Source organism: Choloepus didactylus, chromosome 4, assembly GCF_015220235.1.
Source record: "Choloepus didactylus isolate mChoDid1 chromosome 4, mChoDid1.pri, whole genome shotgun sequence".
Taxonomy (NCBI): Eukaryota; Metazoa; Chordata; class Mammalia; order Pilosa; family Megalonychidae; genus Choloepus; species Choloepus didactylus.
Genome location: NC_051310.1, coordinates 116,125,882 through 116,143,396, shown reverse-complemented (window position 1 = coordinate 116,143,396; position 17,515 = coordinate 116,125,882). Strand labels below are relative to the sequence as shown.

The window sequence follows — 17,515 nt, the reverse complement described above, 5'->3', positions numbered from 1 at the left end:
TTTGAGGAGAGGCAGGATTTTCAGTTTCATGCTGAGGAAGCAGCAAAGAAGGGAAAAAAAAAAAAAAAAAAAAAAGGAAGAGGAGAAAGATGAAATATCAAGAAATGAGCAAGGCGAGAAAAAGAGGGGCTCGATGCGATCGGAGCTCCGGCCTTCAGACCTCGACTGCTAGGGTCTGGGCGCGGTCACCGCCCCCATCGCTTCTCTCCCCCTCCCTCCCCCTCCCTCCCCCTCCCCCGAGCGGCCGCTGGCCAGGCCTGCGAGGGTTCCGAGGCGGCCGGCTCGCCAGAGACGCCATGTACCGGCTCCTGACTGCCGTGCCTGCCCGGGCCGCTACCCGCGGGGACTGGGCCCGGGACTGCGGGCGGCGCAGAGCCCATCAGAGTGCTGGGCAGTCGCCGCTCGGCCAGGGCTGGGTCGGGGGCCTCGGGCTGGGGCTGGGGCTGGCGCTCGGGGTGAAGCTGGCGGTCGGGCTGAGAGGTGCGGCCCCCGCGCCCCCTCCCGCGGCCCCCGACTCCGAGGCATCGCCTCAGGCCGAGCCGTCGCCGGAGCAGTCCCTCACCCTGTGGTCCCCGCAGACCACAGCGCAGCTCCCCTCTAAACGCTTCGCCAGAGCCATCGAGAGCAGCCGTGACCTGCTGCACAGGATCAAGGTGCGGGCTCCGGGGGGCGTGGGCGGACGGGCCCGCAGGGGGGTCGGCGCCCCTCCCCCACCGTCACCCTGAAATGGAGCCCTCCGTGGTCATCTCCTGCGGCCGAACGGGCCCCACCCCGGGCGGTGGGATGCCCGCGGTCCGCTTCCGAGAAGGACTTCCCGTTACCCGACCTGGCCACTGTCAGATGCTCCCGGGGATTGCCCAAGTCTGGGCGGAGGTCACCGCCCCTTCCCCCTCCCCAGTCCGCAGGGCAGCGCGCCCTTCGCCCGTTGGTGGCGGGCGGAGCCCGGGCTGAGGTGGGTGGGGCCTGGGCGGAGGTCGACACCTGGAAGGCCTCAGATGAACCTCAGATGAAAGCACCGGGAGATGCACGAGGTTGTCCATCCTCTAATGGAAATGTGTTCTATATGCCTTTTCTCGTAGGATGAGGTGGGTGCACCGGGCATAGTGGTTGGAGTTTCTGTAGATGGAAAAGAAGTCTGGTCAGAAGGTGGGCTCAGAAAAGTTCTGATTTAGTGACCTGTTTTATGCCACTTGGTTAATGAAATCTTAATGTGTTACTGCCTGGAGTCGATTCTGTGAAATGCTATTCATTTTACATAAAGCTGTACATATTTTAGAGAAAACATATCTAACGGAATAAAGAATTGGGTTTTCTATAACAGCAAGATTTAAAATGTGACTCTAATGAATAAATTGGAGTCTGAAAGTGGTCTTGTTTCTACCCCCACTTTTCTGTTAGTATTGATTTTATTGGTCTGAAAGTTGCATATAGAACAATCTGTTAAGTGCTGATTTGAGGATAATCCTCATTGGTAAATGAAATGTAAGAATTTCTGCACCTTTTGCAGCCAGTCAACAATTTATTGGGTCTCTATTATGTAGGCATTGTACTAAGTACTGGGGATAGACATGGTTCCTTGTCTTTAAGGCATCTATTGTCTATTTATTACTCTTAAAATCTACTAGGCAGAGGTGTCAGCTGTATTCTTTTATGACAAAAAGCTGAAAGTTTTGGGAGAAGGAACTTTAGTCATTTTATGATACCTTTATTAGCATTATTTTATAACTTAATTTACTTCTCCATTGCACAAAAATTGGTCCCACTAGTCATTCCAGGTTTTTTAGGAATTCTACTTACAGGAAATGATATTTCAGATACCATTTATAGACAGTATACTTTTAGGAGAAGTTTATTGGAGCAGTAGGATTTTGAATTTAAAGAAGAATGATTCATCTTTTAAGATAAGTATAGTCTAACATATATCTAATTTATGAAAAATACTGTAGTCAAAAATTGTGTAAATTTCAACTTTCTGGTGATTTTTGCAAATTTTTTCAGCATAATCCACTTGCACAGTTTAAAAACTTTGTACTGCCTTTCCTTTTAGATCTCAGTTCTTTATATCTCTTGGTTAGATTTCCATACTTACAGCCTGTTCAGAAGATGTAAACCGAGTTTTAAAAATTTTCTGGAAGGGTCTTAAATTAGTAGCCAACCATAGGTACATAGTTTTTCCTCTGGTTTGCAGCTGAATTAAATTGATGGTTAGCTGTCTTAAGTTTGCAGCAGATCTCTTCACATCCGTTTTTATTGGCTTGCTATTTTGAAGTATTCAGTGGAAACTCACTCAAAATTCATTAATAAATATAACCTGAGTAAGGACAATGACATTTCCTTTAAAGAATGTAGATTAATTTATTTAAAATGTGGAATGGCTAAATAGTTTAGATAAGCTCAGAAAAATTATCTGAATCAGATGGAAAACTACTATTGACCATAGGGTACAAATTTGGTTTAATTTTAAGTTTTAATTTTTAGGCTTAATGTCAGTTTTGCTAAGACTCTCATCCCTTTTGTGTTCAATTTTAATTAGCTTATAAAAGTAGAATATCTTTTTCTTTAGATAAATACACAGGATGTTTTAAGATAGTATTATTTCAGCTTTTGAAGCCTCCTTTGATCATGAAGCCTATTAATAATGACTTTTTGCCTTTTTTCCCCCGGAAGGTTTAGGCTATGCTGATGTTGAGAACCGTGTTCCATGTAAGCCAGAGACAGTTATGAGAATTGCCAGCATCAGCAAAAGTCTCACCATGGTTGCTCTAGCCAAATTGTGGGAAGCAGGGAAACTGGATCTTGATATTCCAGTACAACATTATGTTCCTGAATTCCCAGAAAAAGAATATGAAGGCGAAAAGGTAGTAAAACTCACAGTTCAGTTTACTAATAGCATGCTGAATGGTTTATGCTGGAATTTATATTCAAAATTCAAAATATTTCATAGGATTTTATTGTTAATGGATTATGTTGTGTTTTTTTTTTAACCCAGATGATAACCAGATGGGTATTTTTCTGAAATTTGAAACTAAAAATCTATTGTGACATATTTTTCCAGCTATGGTTGAAAAATGGAGACTATTACTGAGACATATTCCAAGACTTGTAACTTTCATTGTACAGTTTAATATTGTGATTGAATTTTCATGTTGTCACAATTAGGTATCCGTCACAACAAGATTACTGATTTCCCATTTAAGTGGAATTCGTCATTATGAAAAGGACATGAAAAAGGTGAAAGAAGAGAAAGCTTATAAAGCCTTGAAGATGATGAAAGGGACAATGGAATCTGACCAAGAAAAAGAGTTGAAAGAAAAAGGAAGCAAAAGTAATGAAAAGAATGACTTTGCTAAAACCAAGACAGAACAGGATAATGAAGCCAGAGGTCGGAATTCAAAACCTGGCAAGAAAAAGAATGATTTTGAACAGGGCGAATTATACTTGAAAGAAAAGTTTGAAAATTCAATTGAATCCCTAAGATTATTTAAAAATGACCCCTTGTTCTTTAAACCTGGTGAGTGTTAATAGCTTCTCTTAACAAAGTCATTGTTATTGAAATTTTAATTTTCAGAAAATCCAAAGTCATGCCATCCTGAGTGCATTAGATGAGGTTGATGATTGTGGCATAGGTTTGATTGCCAGTCCAAAGCTTGCCTTTTAGATTGCAGTTCCTAACAAAGCCTAGCATTCAGGCAGGTAGTTATTTACATCTAGATTTATTTAAATCTTCTAGCTTCAGTCATTTAGCTGATTTTCAGAATCAAAATATTCATGGAAAAATTGTAGAGAAATGTTAAAATTATAGTTCTCAGAATAAAACCTAAGCTAAAGAGGACCTGATAAAGTATTGCTATATTTTAACATTTAGTTAGAATTTAAATTGGTCAGCTGACTTTATGCCTTCTTTCCTTAAAGAAATTAGTATTGATCAACATAATTGTATTTCCCAAAGTTAAATTAAAAAATAATCTTTATTTTTGTGTATTTTTTTGGTATGATGCCTACTGAAAACACTTAATATCTTTAAAGTTACTATAGGTTTATGTACTTTTATCCCATTTCCATTTTAAAACTTTTTTTTAACCATGAATGGATATTATAAGTATAATTTATAAGGGCAAAGAAAATATAATTATGGGTTTTATTTTTAAAATGTTTCTGCCCATTTTCAGTATAGATTTTGCAATCTAGGTTTCCTGAATCCACAGTGATATAAAGGTATATATTTGAAATAAATACATGTATTTGAATATATATTTGTATTTGAATATGTATTTGAAACAAAGTTTTACTGTGTTTGTATTCTATTAAAATAAGAACTGGTACTCTTATTCATGTCTTAAAATATGGGTAGTAGGGATATTAACAAGACTTGACTCAAGAAACTAAATTTGCTTTCCTTCACCTTCCTGTTTTGTTGCCATTTGAAGGATTTTTTGTTTTGTTTTGTTTTGAGGTAGGATTTCTTTATTTCATTATCATAGGGCAGATTCATGTGAAATTTTAAGTATACTGATCATCATTATATTATTTTTGTGTCAGGGACATGGAACTGGCAGGGTCATTGCAAAGTCAACTAAATTTACTAGTGTATTATCCATGATCTTTTCCTAAATACTGAATTAAAATATTCCAGTTTTAAAAGTATGCCAATTTTCATTGGGAAGGTATTTGACATATTTTAAAATAATAATCAAAGCATTTCTCTTTTTTTTTCTTCTTGCAATGATGTCTCAAGGTAGTCAGTTTTTGTATTCAACTTTTGGCTATACCCTACTGGCAGCCATAGTAGAAAGAGCTTCAGGATATAAATATGTGGACTATATGCAGAAAATATTCCATGACTTGGATATGCTGACAACTGTGCAGGAAGAAAATGAGCCAGTGATTTACAATAGAGCAAGGTAAATGAATACCTTCTGGTGTGTCTAGCTGTGTTGCATCTTAACACTATGTTATCAATTAAAAGTCAAATTTTCCTGTTCTCCATTCCAAAATCAACTTGACACATTCTGAGAGCTTTTCTACATGTCTATTTTCCCATCTATGTAGTGAGGGAAATAAAATGGTTTGTAAAGCACCCCAACATCCTTAGATGAAAGACAGCAATAATAATTCAAGTACACAAGTAATTAAACCAAAATTACACCCATAGTGGCACCTGTAATTTACTCTTCAATCATCCTTTTTCTTATATCATTTAGTTAGTAGTTTATTGACCTTTCATTATTTTTATTACTTTAACTTTTATTTCAGAATGTCAGCCTTACATAAAAGTTGCAGGAATAGGACAAAGAATTCCCATATATGCTTCACCCAGATTCCCCAAAGGTTATCATTTACCACATTTGCTCGCTCTGTCTATGTCTATCTATCTATCTGTGATTTTTTTCTGAGCCATTTGAAAATAAGTTGCAGACATGGTACCCCTTTATTCCTGAACAAATGTGCATTTTTGAAAAGCAAGGCTGTTCAGGAAATTAACTTGACACAATGCTTTTATCAAATACACAGACCTTATTCAAATTTGCCAGTTATCTCAATTTCCTTTATAGCTAAAAAGAAGAAAAAAAATTTTTTTCTGATCCAGGATCTGTCCATTCCAGATTCACACATTTTATGTCTTGTTGTCATGTCTTGTTGATGTTTTTGAAGAGTATTGGTCTCTTATTTTGTAGAATATACTTTAATTTGGGTTTATCTGATGCTTCCTCATGTTTAGATTCAGGTTATGGAGTTCTGGTAGAATACTACAAGGCGATGTATCCTTCCCAGTGCATTATATCAGGAGACACATGGTATCCATTTGTCCCATTATTGGTAATGGCAGTGTTGATAACTTGTTGAGGTGGTACCTACCAGGTTTTTCCACTGTAGAGTCACTATTTTTCCCTTTGTAAATAAGTATACTGTGGGGAGATACTTTGAGACTTTGTAAAAATCCTGCTTTTTCATCACACTTTCACCTATTAGTTTTAACCCCCTTTGATGATTCTTAACAGAATCATTTATTACAGTGATGGTCACCAAATGATGATTTTCTAATTCCATCATTTGTTCTATATTTATTTAATATATTTTTAAAATATTTATTTTAAAAATATTTAAGTATTTTTTAGTTCCTATCACTATGCACTCATGGCTTCTTATTTTATTCAATGAGTTATAATCTGTTATTATCATTAAGCCTTAGTTTTAAAAATATTTAGTATATAAAATATTCAAAGGTAAAAGTAAACTATTTGTTAGAGTAAATGGTTGGTTGTCTATGTGTTTTTAATTAAAGAGTTTGTTAGATTTTGTATGTGTTAATAGTGATATTAAATATTTAAAAATATTTAGTATATAAAATATTCAAAGGTAAAAGTAAACTATTTGTTAGAGTAAATGGTTGGTTGTCTATGTGTTTTTAATTAAAGAGTTTGTTAGATTTTGTATGTGTTAATAGTGATATTAAAATGGGTCTTCTTTTTTTGGATTATGTAAGCCTCTGCTCTATTACATTTGTAAGGGTAATTATGATTTTTAGTTATTATAAAAATACTATTTAAGTGCCATCTGACTAAAGTAACTGAACATCTAAAAAATATCTGGTTTTAAAAGTGTTTATAGTTAGGCCTCCAGTAATATGTTTATTCAGGTAATTTTTAGTTATATGGATTAAGATTCAAAACATTTAAATCATAGTTTCTCCCAGTTTTCTTTTATAGCTTTTAAATGTGACATATCAAATTGGTGTTCTGTATGTAAATTGGTTTGCATATAAAAATAAAAGTCTAGGCAAATTGCTCAAACAGGTTGTAATATAATTATGGAGAGGCTTCAGAACACTGACTTTGATAAATTAACTAGAAGTTTTTATCCTTAGGAGGGAAAAATGCTATGATATTAGAAAATTTTATAATTAGAACCATTTACCACTCTAATAGAAAAGAGTTATTCAGCTTTTTAGCCTTAATCATTTTAACATTTTAAAGTTAGCTTATACTTTGTGTTATGGAGGTTTTCTCTGATTCATAGTTTTAGCTAATAATTTACATTATCTAAAATACCTTAAAATAACTAAAATAATTTACATTATCTGAAACAACAATCTGAAAATGCTAAAAAGTTACATATTCAGTTGAGAGGAGACAGGGTTAAAGTAATGTGAACCAATTACATAAAGATTCCTTATTTGAACTGGTATACTTCAAAATCACACATGGAAGCATTTGAATAACTGGCTTTTTTTTTTTTTAATTCAGTTTTTTTGAAATATATTCACATACCATACAATCATCCATGGTATATAGTCAACTGTTCACAGTACGATCATATAGTTATGCGTTCATCACCACAATCTATTTCTAAACATTTCCTTACATCAGAAAGAATCAGAAGAATAAAAAATAAAAGTAAAAAAGAACACCCAAACCATCCCCCCATCCCACCCTATTTTTCATTTAATTTTTGTACCCATTTTTCTATTCATCCACCCATACACTAGATAAAGGGAGTGTGATCCACAAGGTTTTCACAATCACACTGTCACCCCTTGTAATCTACATGTTATAGAATTGTCTTCAGGAGTCCAGACTACTGGGTTGGAGTTTGACAGTTTCAGGTATTTATTTCTAGCTATTCCAATACATTAAAACCTAAGAAATGTTATCTATATAGTGCATAAGAATGTCCACCAGAGTGACCTCTCGACTCCATTTGAAATCTCTCAGCCACTGAAACTAATTCGTCTCATTTTGCATCAGGAAGATTGAATAACTGGCTTTTAAAACTATTTTGTTATTTTATAAAAATCTGAGTTTATTTTACAGAGAGAAATTCCAGATTTTTCAGACAAATGATGAAAATTAAGTTGAATACAATGTTCAAAATGCAACAAAGATTCATTTTACCTGTTAAAGTAGTTTGGAGTTTTTTATTATTAAAGGAAAAAATATTTGAAAAGCAAATGCTTGATAACTTTTCAACCAGTTTTAATTCAGAAAGATCAAGGAAAAATACTAAAGAAAGCACAGTTATGTTATAAATGTAGAAAGCTAAGTCAGAAGTTTATAAAATGGCCAGTTCAATTTATCTCTTAATTTATGGTTAAAATGATTCAGACTAAGTGTTTTGTGTTTACTGATTTTGTTTTTCATTCCCTTTTTCCTCGAGTGTTTTCATTCCTTTTTTCCCCTGCAGGTTTTCAAACTGCAGGTTGTGGCCAATTAATGAGTTAGAAAATCAGTTTAGTGAGTTAAGTACCAGCACTTCTTTCTTTAATGGCATAAAGTAGAATAGAAAATACAGTGCATTGCATATTGGGTAAATATAAAATTTAAGATAAAGCCTAGGCTGCTATAGCAGAGAGACCCCAAAATACAGTAGCTGGAAGAAAATAAAAGTTGAATTCTCATTTGTAAAATTCCTGAGGAGAGTAGTTCATGTTGGCAGATAGCCCTGCTCCACAATCATTTAGAGACCCAGATTTCTTCCATCTTGTTGCTCCTCTGGTCAGTATGGTAGTATCCCCATCTGTATCACTGAACCTGCATCACAGCTCCATTGGTATTGAGCTCCAGGAGAGTGCACGAGTGTGGAGGAGTATGCACTCGATGCTTAAGGTCCAGACCTGCAAGTGGCACACTTTACTGTTCAGCTGCAGCTTTCAAAAACTTAGCCATATGGTAACACCTAGCAACAGGGGAGGCTGGGAAGCTTAGTTTCTAGCTGAACAGACATGTGCCTTGCTGTAACTCTTTGACTTAAGGAAGAAGAGAAAGGTGGATTTTGTAGATAACCAAATATCTCTGCCACTGTATTATTTCATGAAACATTGTTTCAGTGTGTGTGCTTCTATGTGTATATTCAGTCAAAATGAAAAATGCACTCCTTACTGTAGGTTGAGGACAAAAAAAGTTTGAAAGCTATTTCAATGAAATAATATCAAACTAAAATTTTATAATGTTTACTCGTAAAAGGTTCATTAGAGAATTTTGAAGCTCATGACTAATATGAGTTATAGGATTAGTTATGGTGTTTTCCATTCTGTTCTGTACTTATTATTTGGCTTGTTGTTAGAAAGGTAGCATATTTACCAAATCAACTTTACTTTTACCTTGCATATTTTCATTAGTACATGCTTTATGTACAAATGTCTTAATGTCACTTCCTAAAGAAATAACAGATGAGATGTTGGAATTTTTTTAGCTGTGTGTTCCTATTTCCATACTGTTTTTGTTCAGTCTTCTGTTGTATTTGGTTAAATTACCATATTTAAATTACCTGCATATTTAAAAGGATAAAATATGCACTGCAAATCTGTCAATGGCCTGGCAGATTTTTTGGACCCAGAAGAAATTAGGTTAGCAGCAAGCTATGAATTTTAATTTTTTCAGTAGCCTCCAGTGCTTCACTACTTCAGACTCTTAATGTTTATTATTACTTAGGTCCAATATTATATTCTACTGGAAAGTATAAGAAAAATTGACAAATACCAGAGGCTGTCAGTTGAATCTAAAAAAGATTCTCTAGTAGAGATGGCCTAAATGCATGACATTATTTTGATAGAGATCTAGACATTTGTTAACGGATGTTATTTAGTCTTCTAACTCCTTGGACATGAACATGAATTAAACCTGTTTATAAAATCCTGACCAGGGCATTTTAGAGTTATTTGTATCCCAAGAGTAAATATTTATCTTCTTTATCACTTCTTTATGTGACTTGGTATGTTTAATATGTGTTTAATGTATTTCCCAGAATCCCACCCCAAAATACCACTTACATTTCTCTGTCCAGAATTTTGGTTACAAGACTAAAGAATTTTAGTTGTAAATTTTAAATTTTAGTCACAGAACTACAGGATTTTAGTTGTAAAGGAGGTAGGAAAATTAGTTTTTAGCTGAGTACATTGTTCTGAATAAAATTGGGTTTTCTTAAACAAAGAACATGAATTCTTTATAGGCAAATAAACGAAATAACCCTTTAGGCAGACAGTCCACAAGGAAGTAGAGTGAATGTTCTTGCCAAAAGACTCTTCAATTTGTTGATGGGTAATCCTTAGTCATTGCATTAGCTTGTTTTATACCCTGTTCATATGTTCTATGCATTTGGTACAATGCTTGCAATAAAATCTCTAATTTGATAATTGGGTGGAACCAAAACCAAATAAAATGAATATGTGCTAAAGTATTTGCTGTATTTTGACAGTATTTACCTTCTATTTTCTAAATGTTTTACAGAATGATGCATTGTTCCCTACAAGCTCTTTAGCTGACAGACTATAGTAGTAGGTTCAATGCAATGTTAACAATAAATGTTAATGAAGGAGTAGTTTTGATAATATGCATTGTATTTCATTGTTACCAGAAGTTTAAAAACCCACAGAATTTACAAAGTGGTGCATAGTTGTTTCTAAAGGTATTTAAGAAGCATTTAAAAAAATAAAATGATTTTGAATTTCTAAGTCTGTAGATGTAGATTTTTGCGATTACAGTTCTTGTGCGGAAACTGGAGATTCTTAAATAAGAGGAAGAGGATGTTTATCATCTGACAGCATCTCATCAGTTATTCATTTATAAAGATGGCCTGATAACTTACTCGATAACTTTCTATATTCAAATTTTATAAGCAGAAATTCCCTAAGAATTTGAAATAGTAAAGTTTATTATCCAGCTGAACAAAATTTTCATGAAAAAACACTGATATGTGCTCTGTGAAAAGGAACAAAAGATTAAAGCCTATAATTTGTCTATTTAAAGTCTAGAATTCTCTATTAAAGTCTAGAATGACTGACCAGAAAGTTACAGAAAGCTGAATTATTGTCAACCAAAACTATTGTTAGTTCTCAAGCTTGGAGTTTACTCTAAGAAATATATTTCTCAGTGAGAAAATGTATTTCCATTATGTATCTTAGGATTTAATTTTACTTTACTGGCTGAAATTAGAAGTGTAATCAGAGTTGAGGCAGGAAGTAATGAGAGCCTAAAATGTGGAAGTGGCCATAGGAATGGAAGAAAGGAAGAAGGGGAAGGGTAAGACACAAAGCAGAGGTTAAATAAATAGGATCTAGCATCTTATTGGATGTGAGGGTTGATGGTAAGTCATCCAGTTTAATAATGTGGCTTTTAATGAGGATAAGAAATGTAAGAAGGAGGTTTGGAAGAAATTTAGTTTTAGAGATGTTGATTTTGAGACATGACAAGATCACATATCCAGTTAATTCTCAAAAGAAGACCATATTAAGATCCTCTGTAGACTTTTATATCTTGAAAGCACATACTTGTGGCCATTCCTTTCTCTACTGCTACCCCTACTTCACCCAATATTATGACTTGGACTTTTAGGGAACATATAAGAAAGAATCTTGGAGGAAGAAGGAGTCACTTTTGAAACTATATATGCCCACAGCCCCTCCAAAGTTATGATTTTGAAAGAAAGATGTAATTTTGGAGAAAGGAGGCCCACAGGCAATTTTGTTATATATCTTTCTTGCCCTTACACTGCTTTCTCCCAATCCAAATTTGAGAATTGCTGTTACTAGAAAATCCGGTTGTAAATTTGGGACAGCGTTTGGGGACTGATGCAGACTTGTAGTTGTCTCTGTAGAAGAGAACATCTGGTATAACTGGAATCACTGGTCATTGAAGGGGTGTAAGGAATCACAGGATTGAGAGCTAGAAGAGAGAGCTCAGAGAGCAGAAGGGACTGAGAGGAGTGTCAGGGAAGTGCTAGTTAACAGCACTACAGGGTGAGGTCTGTAAAAGGGAATTAGAAGATCCTTGATAACCCACAAAAGAGCTATTTCGTAGTGATGGGGGAACCCAAGCCACATTTTAAGGGATTGAAGAATGAAGTGGAGAATAAGTACATGGAAACTGCAGGTGTGGACTAGTTCTTGTAGTTGGGCAGTAAATGAGGAGAGAGAAAGGACTGGTATTTGGAAGCTATAGCAAGATAAAGATATTTTTTCCTTAGGATAGAGGAAAGTTGAGTGTTTTGTGAACTATGATAAAGGAGTCAGAGTTGTTATCATGGCACAGAAAGTTCTTTGAGATCTGTTTCCTTGTCTACTCTAGCATTACCTCTTACCAGTTTGCCCTTCAAATCCTCTGCTTCAGCCAAACTGAACTACTTTGCAGTTCCCCAAACATGCCAGGCTTTTCCCCCAGCTTGGCCCCTGTGAGCAGCCATTCCAACAATGCTCACTGTCACTAGTGCTCTGGATTCCTCATACCCATCTTACTAGTCATCCCACAAACTTGTTACTCAAAGTGTGGTCCAGGGGCCAGCAGTATGGTATCACCTGGGAGCTTGTTAGAAATGCAGAATTTCAGGCCCCACTCCAGATCTACTGAACCAGAATCTGCATTTTAACAAAATCCCCAAGTGATTCCTATGGTACATTGAAGTTTGAGAAGGACTGTCCAACAAGGCTATTAGCCCCTTGAGATCAACCACAGTTTATAGTTTAGTTGTCTCTCCAGTGCCTTGCAGTGTGTCTTCATTAAATATTTGTCTAAGAATGAGAGTTACTTATTTAACAGCCCTTACTGTATGTCAAGTACTGTTCTAGGTAGGGGAATCATCAATGAGCAAGGTAGATAAGCTTCCCGCCCTTATGAAACTCAATTCTATGGGAAGAGATAAATGTGTAAACAAATAATTTAAATAAGAATTTTAGATAGTAATGTAAAGAAAATAAAACAGGGTGATGGGATACAATAGAGAGGGAGATTAGATAAGGCCTCTTTGAGGTCAAGCTAGTTGAGCTGAGGCATGAATATAAAGCGAGCTAGCTAGCCTTGTTCCAAATACAGAAATAAGACTGGCATGAAAAAAGTAGGGCAAGGTATTGTAAGTGATGAGTTCAGAAAGTTGTGCGGTCTCTACCTTCTTTGACTCTCCCTCCTGCCTTGTGGGAGAAATGTAGATGCCCTCATATAGATAGTGGTGAAGGTGGTGAACACATAAATATGTGACCATACAGAGAACCATCGATTGTTTACTTAGGATGGAAAGTATGGTGTGTGAACAAAACCGTCATAAAAAAAAAAAAAAAATGGGTTGATGACAAAACCTCGAGGGCAATATACTGAGTGAAATAAGCCAGACACATAAGGACAAATATTGCAGGGTCTTACTGATAGGAACTAATTATAATATGTAAACTCATAGACATGAAATATAAGGTACCAAGATATAGGACGAGGCTTAAAAATGGGGAACAGTTGCTTAGTATGAGCAGAATGTTCAACTAGGATGAACTTAAATGTTTGGAAATGAACAGAGGTGTCAGTAGCAAGATGTGAGAATAACTCACAGTGCCAAATGATGCGTGAATGAGGTGGAAAGGGGAAGCTCAGAGTCATATATGTCAACAGAAGGAAAGTTGGCGGTCAAAAGATGGGAATGTAGAAAATTGAATCCTGTGGTGGGCAATGTCCATGATTAACTGTACAAATATTAGAAATCTCTTTCATGAACCAGGACAAATGTATGACAATACAATTAGAAGTTAATAGAGGGGCATATAGGGAAGAAATACATACCTATTGCAAACTATATATTACAGTTAGTAGTATTTCAATGTTCTTTCAGAAACAGTAACAAATGTACTATACCAATACTACGAGTCAACAATTGAGGGGGGTTGGTTAGGATATGGGAGGATTCGAATTTCCTTTTATTTTTTTTCTTTTATTTTTTCATCTTTCACTTTATTTCTTGTCTGGAGTGATGAAAAGTTTCTAAAAATTGAACAAAAATTAAGTGTGGTGATGGATGCACAGCTGTGTGAGGGTGCCGGGGCAAGTGATTGTGTACTTTGGATCTTTGGATGATTGTATGGTATCTGAACAATCCCAATAAAAAATTAAAAAGGGGAAAAAAAAAAGGTATGCAGGGGCTAAATCATTTTGAACAATGAGTCTCAATGCCATTAGACCCAATGCCTCCTTTAATATACTCAGATGAAAGTCATAGATAATATAAACTACATTCACAGTTTTAAAAATGTACAATACTTTAACCAAAATATAAAGAAATAAAAAGAATGTGATTTATAATAAATAATAGATTTAAATATGTTAAAGTTTACTCACTATAACACTAGAAGACAAAATAGTCTTCTATTTTGTATATGTATAGCTTGATACATAAAAGCACTGTAAATGTGACAGCTATAAATGCAGGCTGATGCAGGTGGATTATATTGGTGCCTCAACTCATGCCCTTGGTGACATGATTTTCCAAAATGGAGACTAACTGGGTAAAGTTTTGAACAAAATAACCTTTGGTCTTTCTCTATTTTCACAGTTTATGTTCAAGGAAAATTCATTGTGTAGTAAAAATGTGCAAAAAGTACTTTGTATTGATATGTAAGATGGAGAGGTTCTTGGCTCAGCTAGTTAAACAGGTTCTTTTACTTATATGAATACCTGGTAAGATAGTTGAAGGTCTGATTGGCAGTCTGTGGAAGAAGGCAATCACAGGACCCTTAGAACCCTGGGGCCCCATCCACTAAATGTCAGTAGACCCCATCTAATAATTGTGACAGCTGAAAAAATACCTCCAAAAATTTCCCTTGGGGGGTTGGTTGTACTACCTTTTATAAAGACCTCTGATTGTCTTGTAGACCATGGTAAAACGTTTAGGTTTTATTCTCATTGCAGTGGTACCCACTGGAGGGTTCAAATGGATGGGAGATGGAGGAGACAGAGTCTCTGGATACTGTGTGGAGAAGGGACTACATGGAAATAAAATAGTCTAGGAGGAATAATCTTGCTGGTGGAGCAAGGTTATAGAACATATGGTCAAAGATGGAAGTATTGAAATTAGTCTTAGAACCAACAGGAGATTTTCTTAAATGGCTAGAGAGCAGAAAATAATGGGTGATGATATAAGTATATTTTGAGATAAAGATGGGAATTCAAGCTCACTTTGGATGGCCTCAATCTCAGTAAAACAAAGGGTATGGTTATCTACTGACTAGGGCTGAGGTAGAGCAGAGGATTGAGAATGGAAGAGATTGGGAATAGCTATTATGAAGAATATACTAGGGAATAGCCAGGAGAACAATGAAGAGATTTGGTAACAATAGTCAGCTTTGTTATGTGAATTTCTGCAGCTTTTCTTGGCAGATAAGGAACCAAGGAAAGGGGTAGCTAGATTGATTGAGAATTGGTAGATTGGTGTGATATTATAAGGCCAGAAGAGGACGAAACCCAAAGTGCTAGTTAGACCACGGTTGAAATAGTTGAAATGGCTGATCATATGGTTCAGGCTAGAGCAGAAAGCAATGAAGTCAGTAGGAATTTTAAAACCCAAGAAAATAGGGAAAGGCAAGGTAAATAGATGGAGGGCAGAGAGGGCAGGTTCAGTAGGAGGGATTTGGAAAGTCATAGTCTCTGGAAGAAATTTCTGATTTCAAAACCTTAGAGATAAAACAGTGAAGTGATAATGAGATAGGTGCTCCTTTGGTGGTGGTCGGTCGTATATATGAAATAAATAACAGCTAGTAAGTACCTACCAGAAATATGCAAATTCACTACACCTATATTTCTAACGCTTAAACAGTTCTGCAAATAAGTATTTTTATCCCCATTTTATAAGTAAGGATGCTGAGGCAGAGAGGCAGTATTGGATAGGGATGCCCAACTCTCTGGGTTTGAATCTAGCTCTGCAACTTACAAAGCTGTGTCACCTTGGACAAGTTATTTATATTCTCTGTGCCTCTGTTTCCTCATCTTTAAAATGGGAACAATAGTATCTACCTCCTGACATTGTTATAAGAATAAATTAGTTCATATTTGTATAGTTCTTAGAACAATGCCTGGCACATATTAAGAACCATGTTAAGTGTTAAAATAAGCATATCTAGTAAGGGTGAGAGCTGGGATTCAAACTGAGGTTTGCTAACTCTAGTCTCTCCTACTACATCAAAAAAGTAACATGTCACATCATTATATATGGTATTTTTAATCCAAGAAATCTAGTCTCCTTACAGATATTAACTTTATTCCTAAACATCCCAATGTGTTCACTTTTAGTTATAAAATTCATTTGTGGCACATGAATCAACATTAAGCACAAAGATTAGGAATTTCTACCAAGCTATGGGTCTTTCTGCATATGCACAGTATAAATATATCATGTATAATATTAATCAATACATTTTTTTGCAGTTATTAAAAGTTTGCTATCCTTAGCAGGACAAGCCATGCCAATAGATGAAAAAACAAAGCAAAACACTTTCTATCCTTTAATTCACAAGACTAACTTTTTCAGTTATCTGTGTTTCATTGGGATCTGAATCATATTGAAAATTAATGACTAGTTTACACTTTCTGAGAATATATGATCACTGCTTTGAAATATGTCTCATGTATCCATTTTCCTATTACCACATGTACAGTCAGTAGTAGAATATTAAGTTTTTAATGACCATTCTTATTTCATTTTAGATTTTATGTTTATAATAAAAAGAGACGTCTTGTCAACACACCTTACGTGGATAACTCCTATAAATGGGCTGGTGGTGGATTTCTATCTACAGTAGGTGATCTTCTGAAATTTGGGAATGCAATGCTGTATAGTTACCAAGTCGGGCTGTTTAAGAACTCAAATGAAAATCTTTTACCTGGGTATCTCAAACCAGAAACAATGGTTATGATTTGGACACCAGTCCCCAATACAGAGATGTCTTGGGATAAAGAGGGTAAATATGCAATGGCATGGGGTGTTGTGGAAAAGAAGCAAACATACGGTTCTTGTAGGAAGCAGCGGCATTATGCATCTCATACTGGAGGTGCAGTGGGTGCCAGTAGTGTCCTGCTGATTCTTCCTGAAGAACTAGATGAAGATGCAACAAATAGCAAGGTTCCTCCAAGAGGAATAATTGTTTCAATCATATGTAACATGCAATCTGTTGGCCTCAATAGCACTGCTTTAAAGATCGCTCTGGAATTTGATAGAGACAAATCAAATTGATACCTTAAGATTACAGGTGCAAAATGAGCTGTTTTTTTTTTAAACATTAAAGTTCCAAAAGACATGAGATTTTTAAGAATACATTTGTAATAGAATATAATTGAATGCAAAGAATTATGTACATCTAATGGCTTAATTTTGTAAATGTCTTTTATTGTAGTTCTTTATACTCAGGGATGTTAACTATGTTTTTACTTTTTGGAAAAGTGTTACCTCTTGAAATAAAATATTCTGGTAAAAATATGTATTTTTTGAATGTGTAATATAGGAAAAACTCCTATTCAACAGAAGCCTCCAAATAATGTACTTTTAATATAATAGCAGAAACAAGATTATGAGAACGGCAGGTGTATTAGTTATCTGTTGCTTAAAGTATCAGCTTAAAGCAACAAACATTTATTATCTCAGTTTCTGTGGTTCAGGAATTTGGGCATAGTTTAGCTGCATGGCTCTGGCACAGACTGTCTAATGAGGTTGCAGACAAGATGTTGGCTAGAGTTTTAGTCATCTGAAGGCTTCTTTGGGGCTGGAGTATATGCTTCCA

General features: G+C 35.7%; 1 protein-coding gene across 2 annotated transcripts; it reads left to right on the top strand.

Moving 5' to 3' along the window:
* Positions 1–231: 231 nt before the first annotated feature.
* On the top strand, positions 232–17,198 carry LACTB (lactamase beta). Of its 2 annotated transcripts, none has more exons than XR_005216451.1 (6): positions 232–653; positions 1,080–1,146; positions 2,668–2,858; positions 3,160–3,511; positions 4,740–4,901; positions 16,446–16,582. XR_005216451.1 is itself a non-coding variant. In XM_037833767.1 (6 exons), the coding sequence occupies exons 1-6, from the start codon at positions 297–299 to the stop codon at positions 16,969–16,971; spliced, it is 1,659 nt and encodes a 552-aa protein (XP_037689695.1). In that variant the 5' UTR covers positions 232–296; the 3' UTR covers positions 16,972–17,198. The 2 variants fall into 2 exon arrangements, 1 of the variants encoding a protein (XP_037689695.1); XM_037833767.1 differs by having other exon boundaries at positions 4,736–4,901; positions 16,446–17,198.
* Positions 17,199–17,515: the final 317 nt, after the last annotated feature.

Excerpts from the sequence above, each read along its gene's own strand:
- LACTB (XM_037833767.1), top strand. The coding sequence starts at position 297 with ATGTACCGGCTCCTGACTGCCGTGCCTGCCCGGGCCGCTACCCGCGGG. Across the intron at positions 2,859-3,159 it reads AAGAATATGAAGGCGAAAAG|GTATCCGTCACAACAAGATT; the intron begins GTAGTAAAACTC and ends TGTCACAATTAG. Across the intron at positions 3,512-4,735 it reads CCCCTTGTTCTTTAAACCTG|GTAGTCAGTTTTTGTATTCA; the intron begins GTGAGTGTTAAT and ends TGATGTCTCAAG.